The sequence below is a fragment of the Oncorhynchus clarkii genome, chromosome 7 (assembly GCF_045791955.1).
Source record: "Oncorhynchus clarkii lewisi isolate Uvic-CL-2024 chromosome 7, UVic_Ocla_1.0, whole genome shotgun sequence".
Lineage (NCBI taxonomy): Eukaryota > Metazoa > Chordata > Actinopteri > Salmoniformes > Salmonidae > Oncorhynchus > Oncorhynchus clarkii.
In genome coordinates, this window is record NC_092153.1 from 61,459,075 (window position 1) to 61,479,940 (window position 20,866).

Here is a 20,866-nt window from a genome sequence, read left to right on the forward strand (position 1 = left end):
GGGTTGATACATTTGATTTCCATTGATCATTTTTGTGTGATTTTGTTGTCAGCACATTCAACTATGTAAAGAAAAAAGTATTTAATAAGAATATTTCATTCATTCAGATCTAGGATGTGTTATTTTAGTGTTCCCTTTATTTTTTTGAGCAGTGTATATTATTTTTTGGTGTTGTGCATTTTGCTATTTGCCTCATGACTCCTGCATGCTTTGTTGACTACGAACTTTCTTTGCCCAACCGTGGGACAGACTATGTTTGTTCCCACATTCGGGACTCTGACTCTCTTGGTTACACAGACTTTTGGCCTCACATCCCATTCTAACCACCTCTTGCCGGCTTTGTATTCATGTTACCTGATGAAATTGCTGTACAATATAATCTTGTTGCCATCTGATGCACATTCAGATGTCATAAGTCAGCACTGCAGAGCTCTCCCTGTCCTCTCCCTTGCCTTGACTGTATTACTGTTGATAATATCTGTAAAGGTGCATGTATACCCTGGCCCATCTACTGTTGCTAGCCCCAATTCTGACTTGTGCTCTGATATCTGCTTCACTGATTTCTGCTCTCGTAAAAGCCTAGGTTTTCTGCACGTCAACACTAGAAGCTTATTACCTAAAATTGATCAATTGAAAGTGTGGGTTCACAGCTCCAATCCACATGTGTTGTTCATTACTGAGATGTGGTTAAGGAAGAGTGTTTTGAATACTGATGTTAACCTTTCTGGTTATAACCTTTTTCGGCAAGACAGATCTTCCAAAGTGGCAATCTTTACCAAGGATCACCTTCAGTGCTCAGTTGTCTCCACCAAGTCTGTCTCCAAACAATTTGATTTGCTGGTTTTAAGTATTCAACTTTCGAATAGCTCTTTGTTGACTGTTGTTGGGTGCTATTGTCCTCTGATCAGCCCCGGCCTGTACCCTAACTGCCCTAAGCTCTCTCCTGTCCACTTACACAAAGTCTGAATTTGTCCTGCTAGGCGACCTAAACTGGGACATCTAACATTTAACCACCTGACCAAGTCCTAAAGCAATGGGACTCCATAAATCTTTCTCAGATTACCAATCCCCCAAGCTATGGCTCCAAACACCCAGAAAAGGCTACTCTTCTTGATGTTATCCTTACAAATAATCCTGATAAGTATCAGTCTGGTATTTTCTGTAATGACCTTAGTGATCACTGTTTGACAGCCTGTGTTCATAATGGCTGCTCAGTGAAACGACCTGTCCTGATTTGTCATAGACGCTTGCTAAAAAACTTTAATGAACAAGCCTTCCTTCATGAACTAGCCTCTGTAAAATGGTATTGAATCAGCTTGATCCCCTCTATCGAAGACGCTTGGACCTTCTTTTTTGAAGGTCCAACCTTAAATGTCCTCAAAGATATCACCATTGCCCTTGATTCTAAGCAATATCGTGCTGTCATTTTTATTGACTTGGCCAATGCTTTTGATACGGTAGACCATTCCATTCTTGTGGGCCGGCTAAGGAGTATTGGTGTCTCTGAGGGGTCTTTGGCCTGGTTTGCTAACTACCTCTCTCAAAGAGTGCAGTGTATAAGGTCAGAAAATCTGCTGTCTCAGCCAATGCCTGTCATCAAGGGAGTACCCCAAGGCTCAATCCTGGGCCCCACGCTCTTTTCAATTTACATCAACAACATTTCAGGGTGACAGGGTAGCCTAGTGGTTAGAGCGTTGGACTAGTAACCGAAAGGTTGCAAGTTCATATCCCCGAGCTGACAAGGTACAAATCTGTCGTTCTGCCCCTGAACAGGCAGTTAACCCACTGGCCCTAGGCCGTCATTGAAAATAAGAATTTGTTCTTAACTGACTTGCCTAGTTAAGTAAAAAATAAAAATAAAAAAATAAATAGCTCAGGCAGTAGGAAGCTCTCTCATCCATTTATATGCAGATACAGTCTTACAGTGCCTTGCGAAAGTATTCGTCCCCCTTGAACTTTGTGACCTTTTGCCACATTTCAGGCATCAAACTTAAAGATATAAAACTGTATTTTTTTGTGAAGAATCAACAACAAGTGGGACACAATCATGAAGTGGAACGACATTTATTGGATATTTCAAACTTTTTTAACAAATCAAAAACTGAAAAATTGGGCGTGCAAAATTATTCAGCCCCTTTACTTTCAGTGCAGCAAACTCTCTCCAGAAGTTCAGTGAGGATCTCTGAATGATCCAATGTTGACCTAAATGACTAATGATGATAAATACAATCCACCTGTGTGTAATCAAGTCTCCGTATAAATGCACCTGCACTGTGATAGTCTCAGAGGTCCGTCAAAAGCGCAGAGAGCATCATGAAGAACAAGGAACACACCAGGCAGGTCCGAGATACTGTTGTGAAGAAGTTTAAAGCCGGATTTGGATACAAAAAGATTTCCCAAGCTTTAAACATCCCAAGGAGCACTGTGCAAGCGATAATATTGAAATGGAAGGAGTATCAGACCACTGCAAATCTACCAAGACCTGGCCGTCCCTCTAAACTTTCAGCTCATACAAGGAGAAGACTGATCAGAGATGCAGCCAAGAGGCCCATGATCACTCTGGATGAACTGCAGAGATCTACAGCTGAGGTGGGAGACTCTGTCCATAGGACAACAATCAGTCGTATATTGCACAAATCTGGCCTTTATGGAAGAGTGGCAAGAAGAAAGCCATTTCTTAAAGATATCCATAAAAAGTGTTGTTTAAAGTTTGCCACAAGCCACCTGGGAGACACACCAAACATGTGGAAAAAGGTGCTCTGGTCAGATGAAACCAAAATTGAACTTTTTGGCAACAATGCAAAACGTTAAGTTTGGCGTAAAAGCAACACAGCTCATCACCTTGAACACACCATCCCCACTGTCAAACATGGTGGTGGCAGCATCATGGTTTGGGCCTGCTTTTCTTCAGCAGGGACAGGGAAGATGGTTAAAATTGATGGGAAGATGGATGGAGCCAAATACAGGACCATTCTGGAAGAAAACCTGATGGAGTCTGCAAAAGACCTGAGACTGGGACGGAGATTTGTCTTCCAACAAGACAATGATCCAAAACATAAAGCAAAATCTACAATGGAATGGTTCAAAAAGAAACATATCCAGGTGTTAGAATGGCCAAGTCAAAGTCCAGACCTGAATCCAATCGAGAATCTGTGGAAAGAACTGAAAACTGCTGTTCACAAATGCTCTCCATCCAACCTCACTGAGCTCGAGCTGTTTTGCAAGGAGGAATGGGAAAAAAATGCAGTCTCTCGATGTGCAAAACTGATAGAGACATACCCCAAGCGACTTACAGCTGTAATCGCAGCAAAAGGTGGCGCTACAAAGTATTAACTTAGGGGGGCTGAATAATTTTGCACACCCAATTTTTCAGTTTTTGTTTGTTAAAAACGTTTGAAATATCCAATAAATGTCGTTCCACTTCATGATTGTGTCCCACTTGTTGTTGATTCTTCACAAAAAAAGACAATTTTATATATTTATGTTTGAAGCCTGAAATGTGGCAAAAGGTCGCAAAGTTCAAGGGGCCGAATACTTTCGCAAGGCACTGTATACTCAGCTCTCCCCTCCCTGGATTTTGTGTTAAATGCTCTACAACAAAGCCCTTAACCTTGTTCTGAACACCTCCAAAACAAAGGTCATGTGGTTTGGTAAAAAGAATGACCACAGGTATGACTACTTATCAAATCAAATCAAATGTATTTATATAGCCCTTCGTACATCAGCTGATATCTCAAAGTGCTGTACAGAAACCCAGCCTAAAACCCCAAACAGCAAGCAATGCAGGTGTAGATGCACGGTGGCTAGGAAAAACTCCCTAGAAAGGCCAAAACCTAGGAAGAAACCTAGAGAGGAACCAGGCTATGTGGGGTGGCCAGTCCTCTTCTGGCTGTGCCGGGTGGAGATTATAACAGAACATGGTCAAGATGTTCAAATGTTCATAAATGACCAGCATGGTCGAATAATAATAAGGCAGAACAGTTGAAACTGGAGCAGCAGCACAGTCAGGTGGACTGGGGACATCAAGGACTACCTCTGAGGGTTTAGAGCTTGAGGTGGTCACCTCATACAAGTACTTGGGAGTATGGCTAGACAGTACACTGTCCTTCTCTCAGCACATATCAAAGCTGCAGGTTAAGGTTCAATCTAGACTTGGTTTCCTCTATCGTAATCGCTCGTCTTTCACCCCAGCTGCCAAACTAACCCTGATTCAGATGATCATCCTACCCATGCTAGATTACGGAGACATAATTTATAGATCAGCAGGTAACGGTGCTCTCGAGCGGCTAGATGTTCTTTACCATTCGGCCATCAGATTTGCCACCAATCCTCCTTATAGGACACATCACTGCATTCTATACTCCTCTGTAAACTGGTCATCTCTGTATACCCGTCGCAAGACCCACTGGTTGATGCTTATTTATAAAACCCTCTTAGGCCTCACTCCCCCCTATCTGAGATATCTACTGCAGACCTCATCCTCCACATACAACACCCGTTCTGCCAGTCACATTCTGTTAAAGGTCCCCAAAGCACACACATCCCTGGGTCGCTCGTCTTTTCATTTCGCTGCAGCTAGCGACTGGAACGAGCTGAAACAAACACTCAAACTGGACAGTTTTATCTCAATCTCTTCATTCAAATATTCAATCATGGACACTCTTACTGACAGTTGTGGCTGCTTTGCCTGATGTATTATTGTCTCTACCTTCTTGCCCTTGCCCAATAATGTTTTTACCATGTTGTCATGTGTTGCTGCCTTGCTGTTGTCTTAGGTCTCTCTTTATGTAGTGTTCTCTCTTGTTATGATGTGTGTTTTGTTATTTATTTTTTGAAACCCAGCCCCCGTCCCCGCAGGAGATCTTTTTCCTTTTGGTAGGCCGTCGTTGTAAATAAGAATTTGTTCTTAATGAACTGACTTGACTAGTTAAATAAAATAATATAGCTCCCTCTGCTGGCTATAAGTCTCATCCAAATGAGAGAAAAAACACAAAGCAGGCCATCCTTTATAAATAGATACTCATCTTTATTTATAAACATTGCATACAAGTGCACAATTTAGAGGTGACACATACATTCATATCAATGATTAAATGAACCTAATATGAAATCAAATGACACTCTGTCAGGAACAGTTTATTGCATGATCTTCAGTTTTTTTAATCATAAAATACAATCAATCAGCACATTGCTTGAGTACAGTTCTGATATTACAGAAGATTAATCAAAACAAATTAAAATGGTCTAGAAAGGCAGATCTTGATTAAGTATTTCATTTAACTTGTCATTCCACAATATAAATGAACCCAAAAGAGAAGGAACATAGACATGCCCAAACAAAAAGCTTCTCAAATGCCTGTAGTATGCATCATAATTCAGTACATCTACAATAAAGTGCTTGTGATAAAATGATATGGTATTATCATAGTCTTAGAAAAAAATGACATATCACAACATCCTAGTTATTGTTATTTGGATTTTGGCATACCTGAGAGTTGTATTTCTTGTCTGTGGGTTACATTTTTTTCAGCATTTTGAATGCATTCCTTTAATAATCTCAAAATATAGTTGAACTAATAAGACTTGAGTGATTGTTGCTAAAGACTGGGATTGGTCCAGCATCTCTTTAAACTGGTTCTAGCATTTTCTATTGACATGATAAAAGTAAGCACTTTGAGGCACCCATACAGTATAGTCTTGACATATCAGCTTTGAATAATATTAATCTTCATGCTATCTAGTAGCATGAGTTTCCTCTACTGATAGGAGTCAACCCAGAGTAAACTAAACTGAGGTGGGACTTCCCAGACAACATGCTGGATCCAGGAGTGATGTGAAGAAAAGGGATACTGCACTGTGACGACAACAAATTCCCATATTGGTCTAGCATCATACCGTCATCCTCCCTTTTGGGGGCCCTAAATGAGATTTTGTTGGCCAATTCTGCCCATTTTGGGCAGATAATTTTTTTTGCAGTTTAAAGCTAATTTCCTGTAATTCTTCACATTTTGCCATGTTAATGATATCTGAGTGAAAGTGACTAACAAAAGCAATGGGCCCCTGGGCATGCATCCTGCGTGACCTGTCAGTATTCTACCATGATTACTAGTTTAGATAGCTGGCAAGAATAATTTACCAATCTAAAATAGTTAGCTGACATGGTTAATTGAGTGACTGTCAGTGACTGACATACCAAGAGAAAAATTGCTAATGCACAACCACATAATTTTTTTTTGGGGGGGGGGGGCTAGTGGCTTGGAGCCATACAGCTGGCCCTGTCCTCCAAGTTTGTGGTGTGTGTGTCTGTCTGTGTTGGAGCCACTTCTCTCTGGTCATGTCCCTACTCTCTTCACTCCACCTTCCATCCTCCCCCTCTCCTCTCACCCGCTTAGAGGGTGCAGGTCCACCCTGACCTTTTCCCCGGTGCTCATCATGCCGATGGTAGGATAGAACCCCCCTGCTGGCACTGCCACCTCCTTGCGGCCCACCACCTTCCCATTCCGTGTGAAGAACACCTAGCACAACACAAGGGGGCGACAGTGAGCTACTATTCACACTAGGGTTGGGGTTGATTCCATTTAAATGAATTTAGGATATGAACAAAAGTGACAAATTAGTTAGGGTTTTATATGTGATGTGTTCTGATTGGATATAGGAGTGGTAAAACAGTAGGCACTGAATTTTAAGAATAATTTAACATAACCCCTCTCCTGCCTCTCACAGAGCTGACGCTCTGGCCCTGTTTGAAGGTTTGCTGATGTAGACAAAAGTCTCTCACCACGACCTTCCTCCCCTCCAGTTCCTCCCCATCCTCCTCCTCGTCTTCATCGTTCATATAGAGGTCATTCTGGACACGCTGCTGCTTAGGCCGCAACTCTGAGTCCCCGTCGTCACGGTCATCTGAGGGAGCCACACTGAAATGCTCAGAAAGACAGACACATGGCGAGACAGACAGATTGATAGACAGGGAGGACGAGGATAAAGTTAACTAAGTTTACCATTCAAAATACCTCCTCACATTTGCTGCTTTATAACATGTTTTATAATCTAATGACATTGTTTGTCTCATGGTTGTCTGTCTCAGATGGCAGCAGCCTAATGGTGCACTCACCTCCACTGTCCAGGATGTAGTCCCGTGGGAACATGATGCCACAGCCCATGACGTCCTCCTCAAAACAGCGAGGGCCAAAGGCGTCCCCCACCCCACTACCCTGGAAGAGCTTCCCATCATCTGAGAGAGAGGGAAGGAGAAAAGAGAGTGCGTGTGTGTATATGAGAGCATGTATGCAAGTTTGAATCATTCTGTATTTCAAATCCATGCAAATTCAATCAGTTCAAGGTAAACAGAAAATTCCTATTTCAATGAATCTCCTAAATTAACTGAATTGAAAATGAGCCCAACCCAGAACTTCCAAATGAGTGAGATGACTGCTGTGTTCCCGAGCTAGAACATTAACTTAAAACTCAATTTGTCCTCATCTCAACCTCCCTCGGCAGTGGAATAGTCAACTAGAGGTCAGGGGGAATGCGAGAGGAAAGAGCTACTTTCTCATCTTTAGGGTGGATTTTAGGAAGAAAGAAACAATGACATGGAACAGATGAAACATGAAGAGATCACTAGGTGGGGCTTCACCTAATCACCACTTTGGCAGATAAGCAGCGATAAACACACAGGCTTATGATAACAGTAACACACTGATAATGGTGTCCCACCATTCATGGGGACTTGGACAACTCTGCTTATCTCGCAATCTCTTGCTGAGCCCTACATGGCACCCTATTCCCTACATAGTGCACTACTTTTGACTAGAGCCCTATGGGCAGGAAGGGTGCCACAGGAGTCAGTCTGACCAATAATTAGAATCATGCATGTCAAGCAGGTACAGAGATATAAACATTCAAGCAACAAAACAAACCATCTTACAGAAACTCTTGCAGACAGACAGACAGGACACTCACCTGCATGATAGGCTATGGAGCCCCTGCTCCAGCCTCTGTTTTTGGGATAATCCTGTGAAATTAAGTGATAATATGTCAATGAGGTCTCATTTGACTCATACGAGGTGTGTGTGTATCTAATGACACCTTCCTGATACTGATTAATAGTGTGTGTGCGCACATACAGTGGGTAGAACAAGTATTTGATACACTGCCGATTTTGAAGGTTTTCCTACTTACAAAGCATGTAGAGGTCTGTCATTTTTATCATAGGTACACTTAAACTGTGAGAGACGGAATCTAAAACAAAAATCCAGAAAATCACATTGTATGATTTTTAAGTAATTAATTTGCATTTTATTGCATGACATAAGTATTTGATCACCTACCAACCAGTAAGAATTCCGGCTCTCACAGACTGTTAGTTTTTCTTTAAGAAGCCCTCCTGTTCTCCACTCATTACCTGTATTAACTGCACCTGTTTGAACTCGTTACCTGTATAAAATAAACCTGTCCACATACTCAATCAAACAGACTCCAACCTCTCCACAATGGCCAAGACCAGAGAGCTGTGTAAGGACATCAGGGTTAAATTGTAGACCTGCACAAGGCTGGGATGGGCTACAGGACAATAGGCAAGCAGCTTGGTGAGAAGGCAACAACTGTTGGCGCAATTATTAGAAAATGGAAGAAGTTCAAGATGACTGTCAATCACCCTCGGTCTGGGGCTCCATGCAAGATCTCACCTCGTGGGGCATCAATGATCATGAGGAAGGTGAGGGATCAGCCCATAACTACACGGCAGGACCTGGTCAATGACCTGAAGAGAGAAAACCATTAGTAACACACTACGGCGTCATGGATTTAAATCCTGCAGCTCACGCAAGGTCCCCCTGCTCAAGCCAGCCCATGTCCAGGCCCGTCTGAAGTTTGCCAATGACCATCTGGATAATCCAGAGGAGGAATGGGAGAAGATCATGTGGTCTGATGAGACAAAAATAGAGGTTTTGGTCTAAACTCCACTCGCTGTGTTTGGAGGAAGAACAAGGATGAGTACAACCCCAAGAACACCATCCCAACCGTGAAGCATGGAGGTGGAAACATCATTCTTTGGGGATGCTTTTCTGCAAAGGGGACAGGACGACTGCACCATATTGTGGGGAGGATGGATGGGGCCATGTATCGCGAGATCTTGGCCAACAACCTCCTTCCCTCAGTAAGAGCATTGAAGATGGGTCGTGGCTGGGTCTTCCAGCATGACAACGACCCAAATCACACAGCCAGGGCAACTAAGGAGTGGCTCCGTAAGAAGCATCTCAAGGTCCTGGAGTGGCCTAACCAGTCTCCAGACCTGAACCCAACAGAAAATATTTGGAGAGAGCTGAAAGTCCGTATTGCCCAGCGACAGCCCCGAAACATGAAGGATCTGGAGAAGGTCTGTGTGGAGGAGTGGGCCAAAATCTCTGCTGCAGTGTGTGCAAACCTGGTCAAGAACTACAGGAAACATATCATCTCTGTAATTGCAAACAAAGGTTTCTGTACCAAATACCAAAATGCTGCTTTTCTGATGTATCAAATACTTATGTCATGCAATAAAATGCAAATAAATTACTTAAAAATCATACAATGTGATTTTCTGGATTTTTGTTTTAGATCCTGTCTCTCACAGTTGAAGTGTACCTATGATTAAAAAAATTTACAGACCTCTACATGCTTTAAGTATGAAAACCTGAAAAATCAATAGTGTATCAAATACTTGTTATCCCCACTGTATAAACTCTAAAAACTATAAAAAATAAAAGTTCCCTTTTCGGGACCCTGTCTTTCAAAGATAATTCGTAAAATTCCAAATAACTTCCCAGATCTTCATTGTAAAGGGTTTAAACACTGTTTCCCATGCTTGTTCAATGAACCATAAACAATTAATGAACATGCACCTGTGGAACGGTCATTAAGACACTAACAGCTTACAAACGGTAGGCAATTAAGGTCACAGTTATGAAAACTTAGGACACAAAAGAGGCCTTTCTACTGACTTTGAAAAACACCAAAAGAAAGATGCCCAGGGTCCCTGCTCATCTGCGTGAACATGCCTTAGGCATGCTGCAAGGAGGCATGAGGACTGCAGATGTGGGCAGGGCAATAAATTGCAATGTCCTTACTGTGAGACGCCTAAGACTGCGCTACAGGGAGACAGGACGGACAGCTGATCGTCCTCGCAGTATCAGACCACATGTAACAACTCCTGCACAGGATCGGTACATCCGAACATCACACCTGCAGGACAGGTACAGGATGGAAACAACAACTGCCCGAGTTACACCAGGAACGCACAATCCCTCCATCAGTGCTCAGACTGTCCGCAATAAGCTGAGAGAAGCTGGACTGAAGGCTTGTAGGCCTGTTGTAAGGCAGGTCCTTACCAGACATCACCGGCAACAACGTCACCTACGGGCACAAACCCACCATCGCTGGACCAGACAGGATTGGCAAAAAGTGCTCTTCACTGACGAGTCGCGCTTTTGTCTCACCAGGGGTGATGGTCGTATTCGTGTTTATCGGCAAAGGAATGAGCGTTACACCAAGGCCTGTACTCTGGAGCGGGATCGATTTGCAGGTGGAAGGTCCGTCATGGTCTGGGGCGGTGTGTCACAGCATCATCGGACTGAGCTAGTTGTCATTGCAGGCAATCTCAACGCTGTGCGTTACAGGGAAGACATCCTCCTCCCTCATGTGGTACCCTTCCGGCAGGCTCATCCTGACATGACCCTACAGCATGACAATGCCACCAGCCATACGGCTCGTTCTGTGTGATTTCCTGCGGGTCAGGAATGTCAGTGTTCTGCCATGTCCAGCGAAGAGCTCGGATCTTAATCCCATTGAGCACGTCTGGGACATGTTGGATCGGAGGGTGAGGGCTAGGGCCATTCCCCCCCAGAAATGTCTGGGAACTTGCAGGTGCCTTGGTGGAAGAGCGGGGTAACATCTCACAGCAAGAACTGGCAAATCTGGTGCAGTCCATGAGGAAGAGATGCACTGCAGTACTTAATGCAGCTGGTGCACCAGATACTGACTGTTACTTTTGATTTTGACTCCCCCCCCCTTAGTCTAGGGACACATGTCTGTGGAACTTGTTCAGTTTATCTCAGCTGTTGAATCTTATTATGTTCATACAAATATTTACACATGTTAAGTTTGCTGAACATAAACGCAGTTGACAGTGAGAGGACGTTTCTATTTTTGCTGAGTTTGTTTCATTGATTTAGTTTCCTGCCAATGTGCCATTGAGCCCCCAGGTGATCCAACAGAAACCCCAACAAAGGCCCAGTGTTGTAGCTGATAAGATCTGAAGATGAGTCACATTTAATGGGGGTGCACCCTGTCCATCAGCCCATACAATGGAAGTCCTCATGAAGGAACAATAAGAGCATTTATTTTCTAGTTTTTCAGCCAGCCTCCTCTACTCCATCTCTGCAATACATTTTGACACATAATGGTGATTAAAAGGATCTGGATTTGCAGCCATAAAACACTATGATGAGTCACTGCTACTCTGAAGACACCATTTGTTATAGGCTTTACCCACAGCAACCGCTATCCATTAATGAAACAGCTTTCCCAAAACACTCAGATGCTAATCTTTAACACACCGTGGGTAACATCAGCTGGGGATGGCATCACCGGAGCTAATAGCCCTAGCTTCTTTGCTGGTATAGAAGCTAGGGTGGCTGTAGCGCCAACAGGTCACGACTAATGCTAACTGGTTTAGAGAATAATGAAAAGAGAGCTGCCTTTGTGCCAATGGAAGCCCCTATGACCACAGTGGCAAGGGCTTTATTGGTACAGATATGAAGAGATAGAGACGCAGGGAGGAGAGGACAGTGGATAAAGAGAGGGTCAGATAGTGGGAGAGGTATGGAGATGGACAGGTGAGGCAATGGAGAGATGGGAAGATGAGATTAAATGTGAGTATGTTTAAGGGATGAAAAAGTGAAGATGAAGATCATGATAGATGAGAAAGAGATGGAGAGGTAGGAGACCGAGAGATAGAGTCAAAGTTGTCACTGATCTGCTTTCACAAGTGGTTTTTCAACGGGGATGACGTCCGCCTTTGATTTTTCCTGTGACAGGTAATGGTTCACATCAACACATTAATGACAGGATGGCTCATTGGGCATGCTAGGAGGTGAAGGGGAGCAGTGGAAGTCTGAAACCTCAGGAATGGCAGACTGCTGGATTTATGATGCCCCACCAGAACCGCCGACTGCTTCAGAAAACAATTCCCGGAAAACAAATCAGTGAAATCACAGAGCTCTATTCTCTCGCCCTCATCCAGCCTTTAGTGCCAAGCAACACACACAGACAAGAGTGCAAAGGTTTAGGAGGTAGGGAGAGTGACTGTGTGTGATATGACATTAGGCAACCCCAGCGATTAAGAAGGGTGTGGACTTGATCAAAGGTAGATGAATTGGGCAAACGTAACTAACTGACATCAGGATGGTTTCGCTTCAACGCCCAATGGAGGACTTTCATTCATTGTCTGGGTACAACACATCCCCACAACAGCCATGGGACCACAGTGGTTAGCTATCAGGAGGTACAGGCCAAAGATAGAAGACACCAACACCTATTAAAACCTCAATAATAGGGCTTACCCAGGAAAAACTTCCAAAAGCACAATTCATGGTAAACAGGAGTTGGAGCACTAAAAAAAAGGTATCCTGACGTTTCTCCTCTGAATAAGTCATTTTGGAGAGTTTTTTCCTGCCATTTGTTGTTGAGCAAACCTACTCCCCTTTGTTTTCTGAAACCGGGAGGCCTACCTGAACTGTGACTTACTTGAAACTCTCCATGATGTCACAAGAGTGGGAGCTCCAGATGCAGTCAAAAAGATCAAGAAGGATCCAGCAGTATCGAGGGGCTCTTATTTCCAGGTTCTCTTATCTGATCAAATAACTGACATATCTGAAGGAGCAGCTCTTTGATTTATATTAAACAGGATGTGCAGATTCCATGTTGATTAAATCTCTGCTGTCATAATGAGTTCAGGTGTCTCTGTATTGAGCAAACAGTCATTAGACAAGCCCTCCCACAATATGGAGATAATCACCATCATGAATTATACAGAGAGAGACACCGTTGGAAGGGGTCCAAATGAATTACTTTAGGATATCAACTTGATCTTTCTAACCCAGAGAATACAAGCACTTGCTGCATACCTTTCTTTTTATGTAGTTTCTTTCTGTGTATGGTGCTACTCAGTGGTAAGCAACTCATCAGACAAAAATGCCCAGCTACCTAGCGGCTAAATAGCCATGCTTGGAAAACTGCCACACTGTGAAAGTTGTCATTCACTTGGAAATAGTGAAATAAACAATGCTTGCCATGAATAACAGAAGAAAAATAGCAGCGATAAGTGGATAATTTGAGATATAGATAGATAGAGCAAACCTCTATCTCTATCTCTCTAAGTGGCTGTAATCTTGTGAGGTGGAGACCGGGTTCGATACAGCACATTTTCCATACTCCACTTCAGTCAGAGTTGCTATCATGTTAGCACGATTGGCTAGCATGTAAATGGAACAGCCTGTGTTTTCTACGGAAAACCAAATGAGGGGTTCGCTTTTCCCCTCTCCATCATTCATCACTCTGAATGGGGTGGAAATAGTGAGAGATGTGGAGGAGAAGTAGTTGAAGGAGGATAGGATAGTCATGGCTGAGCTAGCGAGATAAGTGACAGCAACATTTGACCAAAGACACTGACTGGTTAAACAACTGCCTCAGTTTCTTTTTCATTTTACCTCCTTTGTACCCCAAAATTAAGGTTTGATTGGCATCTAGACTAATTCCACCTTTTTAGATGGTGCCCATCTTTCCCAATCATTTGGAATTGAGGCCTGCATATACAGTTGAAGTTGGAAGTTTACATACACCTCAGCCAAATACATTTAGTCAGCTTTTCACAATTCCTGACATTTAATCCTAGTAACAATTCCCTGTCTTAGGTCAGTTAGGATCACCACTTTATTTGAAGAATGTGAAATGTCAGAATAATAGTACAGAGAATGATTTATTTAAGCTTTTATTACTTTCATCACATTCCCAGTGGGTCAGAAGTTTACATACACTCAATTAGTATTTGGTAGCATTGCTTTTAAATTGTTTAACTTGGGTCAAACGTTTTGGGTAGCCTTCCACAAGCTTCCCACAATAAGTTGAGAGAGCTGGTGTAACTGAGTCAGGTTTGTAGGCCTCCTTGCTTGCACACGCTTTATCTGTTTTTCCCACACGTTTTTTATTGGATTGAGGTCAGGGCTTTGTGATGGCCACCCCAATACCTTGACTTTGTTGTCCTTAAGCCATTTTGCCACAACTTTGGAAGTATGCTTGGGGTCATTGTCCATTTGGAAGACCCATTTGCGACCAAGCTTTAACTTTGTGACTGATGTCTTGAGATGTTGCTTCAATATAGCCACAAAACTTTCCTGCCTCATGAAGCCATCTATTTTGTGAAGTGCACCAGTCCCTCCTGCAGCAAAGCACCCTCACAGCCCTGTGCTTCACGGTTGGGTTTGGTGTTCTTCGGCTTCAAAGCCTCTCCCTTTTTCCTCCAAACATAAACATGGTCATTACGGCCAAACAGTTCTATTTTTGTTTCATCAGATCAGAGGACATTTCCCTAAAAAAGTATGATCTTTGTCCCCATGTGCAGTTGCAAACCGTAGTCTGGCTTTTTTATGGCGGTTTTGGAGCAGTGGCTTCTTCCTTGCTGAGCGGTCTTTCAGGTTATGTTAGTATAGGACTTGTTTTACTATGGTTATAGATACTTTGTACCTGTTTCCTCCAGCATCGTCACAAGGTCCTTTGCTGTTGTTCTGGGATTGATTTGCACTTTTCGCACCAAAGTACGTTCATCTCTAGGAGACAGAACGCATCTCCTTCCTGAGTGGAATGACGGCTGCGTGGTCCCATGGTGTTTATACTTGTGTACTATTGTTTGTACAGATGAACGTGATACCTTCAGGCTTTTGGAAATTGCTCCCAAGCATGAACCAGACTTGTGGAGGTCTACAATTTATTTTCTGAAGTCTTGGCTGATTTCTATTGATTTTCCCATGATGTCAAGCCAAGAGGCACTGAGTTTGAAGGTAGGCCTTGAAATACATCCACAGGTACACCTCCAATTGACTCAAATTATGTCAATTAGCCCATCAGAAGCTTCTAAAGCCATGACATCATTTTGTGGAATTTTCCAAGTTGTTCAAAGGCACAGTCAACTTAGTGTATGTAAACTTCTGAAACACAGGAATTGTGATACAGTGAATTATAAGTGAAATAATCTGTCTGTAAACAATTGTTGGAGAAATTACTTGTCATGCAAAGTATATGTCCTAACCGACTTGCCAAAACTATAGTTAGTTAACAAGAAATTTGTGGAGTGGTTGAAAAACGAGTTTTAATGACTCCAACCTAAGTGTATGTAAACTTCAGACCTCAACTGTATATTGAATGCACATTTAGAATTTGTACAACAGATGGTGTGTCGGTGTTATACGTTGGGGCAAAAAAGTATTTAGTCAGCCACCAATTGTGCAAGTTCTCCCACTTAAAAAGATGAGAGGCCTGTAATTTTCATCATAGGTACACTTCAACTATGACAGACAAAATGAGAAAAAAAATCCAGATATTCACATTGTAGGATTTGTAATGAATTTATTTGCAAATTATGGTGGAAAATAAGTATTTGGTCACCTACAAACAAGCAAGATTTCTGGCTCTCACAGACCTGTAACTTCTTTAAGAGGCTCCACTGTCCTCCACTCGTTACCTGTATTAATGGCACCTGTTTGAACTTGTTATCAGTATAAAAGACACCTGTCCACAACCTCAAACAGTCACACTCCAAACTCCACTATGGCCAAGACCAAAGAGCTGTCAAAGGACACCAGAAACAAAATTGTAGACATGCACCAGGCTGGGAAGACTGAATCTGCAATAGGTAAGCAGCTTGGTTTGAAGAAATCAACTGTGGGAGCAATAATTAGGAAATGGAAGACATACAATACTGATAATCTCCCTCAATCTGGGGCTCCACGCAAGATCTCACCCCGTGGGGTCAAAATGATCACAAGAACGGTGAGCAAAAATCCCAGAACCACACGGGGGGACCTAGTGAATGACCTGCAGAGAGCTGGGACTAAAGTAACAAAGCCTACCATCAGAAACACACTACGCCGCCAGGGACTCAAATCCTGCAATGCCAGACGTGTCCCCCTGCTTAAGCCAGTACATGTCCAGGCCCGTCTGAAGTTTGCTAGAGAGCATTTGGATGATCCAGAAGAAGATTGGGAGAATGGCATATGGTCAGATGAAACCAAAATATAACTTTTTGGTAAAAACTCAACTCGTCGTGTTTGGAGGACAAAGAATGCCGAGTTGCATCCAAGGAACACCATACCTACTGAGAAGCATGGGAAGCAAACATCATGCTTTGGGGCTGTTTTTCTGCAAAGGGACCAGGACGACTGATCCGTGTAAAGGAAAGAATGAATGGGGCCATGTATCGTGAGATTTTGAGTGAAAACCTCCTTCCATCAGCAAGGGCATTGAAGATTAAACGTGGCTGGGTCTTTCAGCATGACAATGATCCCAAACACACCGCCCGGGCAACGAAGGAGTGGCTTCATTTCAAGGTCCTGGAGTGGCCTAGCCAGTCTCCAGATCTCAACCCCAACGAAAATCTTTAGAGGGAGTTGAAAGTCCGTGTTGCCCAGCAACAGCCCCAAAACATCACTGCTCTAAAGGAGATCTGCATGGAGGAATGGGCCAAAATACCAGCAACAGTGTGTGAAAACCTTGTGAAGACTTACAAAAAAATGAATGAAAACATTTGATGTGACAGAGTGAATTAAGAACCGTAGAATGTTATGGAAGTATAGCATGTTTCAGATGGACTCATTCTAGGCTGGATAATGAGAATGTAGAGTGATGATGACAATCATAATAGTGACATTGATGTTCATTGTGCTGGAGACAATGACAATATTGACAATAGCAATGAATGATGATAATGATCAAGTTGATGATGATAATGTAGGAGGACATGGCATGTGATGTAGCGGTTAGTGCCGCTGTCTTTGGAGCACACATGTACTGTATGGGGTCGGAGAAGGTGGCTGACATTTTAAGTGTCCCCAACCGATTGTGTTTTTTGTTTGTATATTTGCGTTGTTTGTAACTTATTTTTTACTTATTTTGTACATAATGTTGCAGCTACCGTCTCTTATGACCGAAAATAACTTCTGGACATCAGGACTGCAATTACTCACCACGGATTGGCAGAATCATTTTTCCCCCTTTTAACAAGTCTTACGAGCCCCATGCGGATGATATACTGCTTTCTCGGGAACAGGCCCACATCCCCGGGATTTGTGTGAAGAGGAGGCGGAGAAAAAGGGGCCAGAGGGCGGTCTGCCTTCTGAGAATTCGTAGGCAATCGAATAAACCTCCACTTCCTTCCATTCTGCTCGCAAACGTGCGATCTTTGGAGAAAGAAATCGATGACCTACGCGGAAGATTAAACTACCAATGGGACATTCAAAACTGTAATATTTTATGCTTCACGGAGTCGTGGCTGAACGACGACACTATCAACATACAGCTGGCTGGTTATACACTGTACTGGCAGGATAGAACAGCAGCGTCTGGTAAGACAAGGGGCGGCGGACTATGTACTTTTGTAAATAACAGCTGGTGCACGATATCCAAGGAAGTCTCATGAAAAGCTGTAGACCACATTATCTACCTAGAGAGTTATCTGTACTTTTCGTAGCTGTTTTACATACCACCACAGTCAGAGGCTGGCACTAAGACAGCATTGAATGAGCTGTATTCTGATCAACCAGAGGAGGCGCTCTTAGTAGCCGGGGACTTTAATGCAGGGAAACTTAAATCTGTTTAACCAAATTTCTATCAGCATGTTAAAATGTGCAGCCTGAGGGGGTGAGAAACTCTGGATCACCATTACTCACACACAGAGACGCATACACAGCTCTCCCTTGCCCTCCATTTGGCAAGTCTGACCATAATTCCATCCTCCTGATTCCGGCTTACAAGCAAAAATTAAAGCAGGAAGCAACATTGACTAGATCAATTAAAAAAAGTGGTCAGATGAAGCAGATGCTAAGCTACAGGACTGTTTTGCTAGCAGACTGGAATATGTTCCAGGATTCCTCCGATGTCATTGAGGAGTACACCACATCAGAAACAACCTTCGTCAATAACTGCATCGAGGACGTCGTCCCCACAGTGACTGTACGTACATACTAGAGGTCGACCGATTAATCGGCATGGCAGATTAATTAGGGACGATTTCAAGTTTTCATAACAACCGGTAATCTGCATTTTTGGATGCCAATTATGGCCGATTACATTGCAATCCACGAGGAGACTGCATGGCAGGCTGACCACCTGTGTTACGCGAGTGCAGCAAGGAGCCAAGGTAAGTTGCTAGCTAGCATAAAACTTATCTTAAAACTTATCTTATCAATCTTAACATAATCACTAGTTAACTACACATGGTTGATGATATTACTAGTTTAACTAGCTTGTCCTGCGTTGCATATAATCAATGGAGTTTCTGTTAATTTATCATCGAATCACAGCCTACTTCGCCAAACAGGTGCTGATTTAACAAAAGCGCATTTGTGAAAAAAGCACAATCGTAGCACCAATGTACCTAACCATAAACACAATGCCTTTCTTAAAATCAATATTCAATATTCAAATCAACATTTTTTTAAACCTGCATATTTAGTTAAAAGAAATTCATTTTAGCAGGCAATATTAACTAGGGAAATTGTGTCACTTCTCTTGCGCTCAGTGTAAGCAGAGTCAGGGTATATGCAGCAGTTTGGGCCGCCTGGCTGGTTGCGAACTGTGTGAAGACCATTTCTTCCTAACAAAGACCGTAATTAATTTGCCAGAATTTAACAAAATGATGACATAACATTGAAGGTTGTGCAATGTAACATATTTAGACTTAGGGTTGGCACCCGTTTGATAAAATACGGCATGGTTCCGTTTTGTTTTCGAAATGATAGTTTCTGGATTTGACCATATTAATGACCTAAGGCGCGTATTTCTGTGTGTTTATTATATTATAATTAAGTCTATGATTTGATATTTGATAGCGCAGTCTGACTTGAGCGGTGGTAGGAAGCAGCAGGCTCGTAAGCATTCATTCAAACAGCACTTTCCCACGTTTGCCAGCAGGACTTCGCAATGCTTGAAGCACAGCGTAGTTTATGACTTCAAGCCTATAGTGCCTATAAGAACATCCAATAGTCAAAGGTATATGAAATACAAATGGTAAAGAGAGAAACAGTCCTATAAATTCCTATAATAACTACAACCTAGCACTTCTTACCTGGGAATATTGAAGACTCATGTTAAAAGGAAACACCAGCTTTCATATGTTCTCATGTTCTGAGCAAGGAACTTAAACATTAGCTTTCTTACATGGCACATATTGCACTTTTACTTTCTTCTCCAACACTTTGTTTTTGCATTATTTAAACCAAATTGGACATGTTTCATTACTTATTTGAGACTAAAATAAAATCTACGTATTAAGTAATTGTAATTGTCATTACTACACAAATATATATATATATATATATATATATATATATACACATACATACATACACACACACACACATATGTAAAAATCGTCCCATTAATCGGTATCTGCTTTTTTGGTCCTCCAATAATTGGTATCGGTGTTGAAAAATCATAATCGGTCAACCTCTAGTACATACCCCAACCAGAAGCCATGGATTACAGGCAACATGCGCACTGAGCTAAAGTCTAGAGCTACCGCTTTCAAGGAGTAGGACTCGAACCCGGAAGCATATAAGAAATGCCGCTATGCCCTCCGACGAACCATCAAACAGGCAAAGCGTCAATACAGGACTAAGATCGAATCATACTACACCAGCTCAGACGCTCATTGGATTTGGCAGGGCCTGAAAACCATTGCAGACTACAAAGTTAAGCACAGCCGAGAGCTGTCCAGTAACACGAGCCTACCATACGAGCTAAACTACTTCTATGCTCGCTTCGAAGCAAATAACACTGAAAGATGCATGAGAGCACCAGCTGTTCTGGACAACTGTGTGATCACAGCCTGGGACTAAACATCTCCCTCTGCAACTGGATCCTGGACTTCCTGACAGGCCGAACCCAGGTGGTAAGGGTAGGTAACAACACATCCGCCACGCTGATCCTCAACACAGGGGTACCTCAGGGGTACGTGCTCAGTCACCTCCTGTACTCCCTGTTCACTCATGACTGCACGGCCAGGCACGACTCCAACACCATCATTAAGTTTGCCGACCACAAGACAGCCTATAGGGAGGAGGTCAGAGACCTGGCCGTGTGGTGCCAGGACAACAACCTCTCCCTCAACGTGATCAAGACAAAGGAGATGATTGAGGACTACAGGAAAAAGAGGACCGAGCACGCCCCCATTCTCATCGACGGGGCTGCAGTGGAGCAGATTGAGAGCTTCAAGTTCCTTGGTGTCCACATCACCAACAAACTAACATCGTCCAAGCACACCAAGACAGTCATGAAGAGGGCACGACAAAACCTATTCCCCCTCAAAGGACTGAAAAGATTTGGCATGGGTCCTCAGATCCTCAAAAGGTTCTACAGCTGCACCATCGAGAGCATCACTGCCTGGTATGGCAACTGCTCAGCTTCCGACCGCAAGGCACTACAGAGGGTAGTGCGAATGGCCCAGTACATCACTTCCTTCCTTCCAGCTTCCTGCCATTCAGGACCTCTATACCAGGCGATGTCAGAGGAAGGCCCTAAAAATTGTCAAAGACTCCAGACACCCTAGTCATAGACTGTTCTCTCT

At 43.0% G+C, this 20,866-nt stretch overlaps 1 protein-coding gene across 1 annotated transcript in view; it reads right to left on the reverse strand.

Moving 5' to 3' along the window:
- Positions 1 to 5,005: 5,005 nt before the first annotated feature.
- LOC139414374 (SPRY domain-containing protein 3-like) overlaps positions 5,006 to 20,866 on the reverse strand; it is a 67,562-nt gene continuing 51,701 nt past the window's right edge. Inside the window, exons 8-11 of the mRNA XM_071162289.1 lie at positions 7,960 to 8,011; positions 7,112 to 7,231; positions 6,779 to 6,900; positions 5,006 to 6,515 (exon numbers count right to left, since the gene is read on the reverse strand). Coding sequence (XP_071018390.1) covers positions 6,381 to 6,515; positions 6,779 to 6,900; positions 7,112 to 7,231; positions 7,960 to 8,011 — 429 coding nt within the window. The 3' untranslated portion in view covers positions 5,006 to 6,380. The remainder of the gene's footprint in view (positions 6,516 to 6,778; positions 6,901 to 7,111; positions 7,232 to 7,959; positions 8,012 to 20,866) is intronic.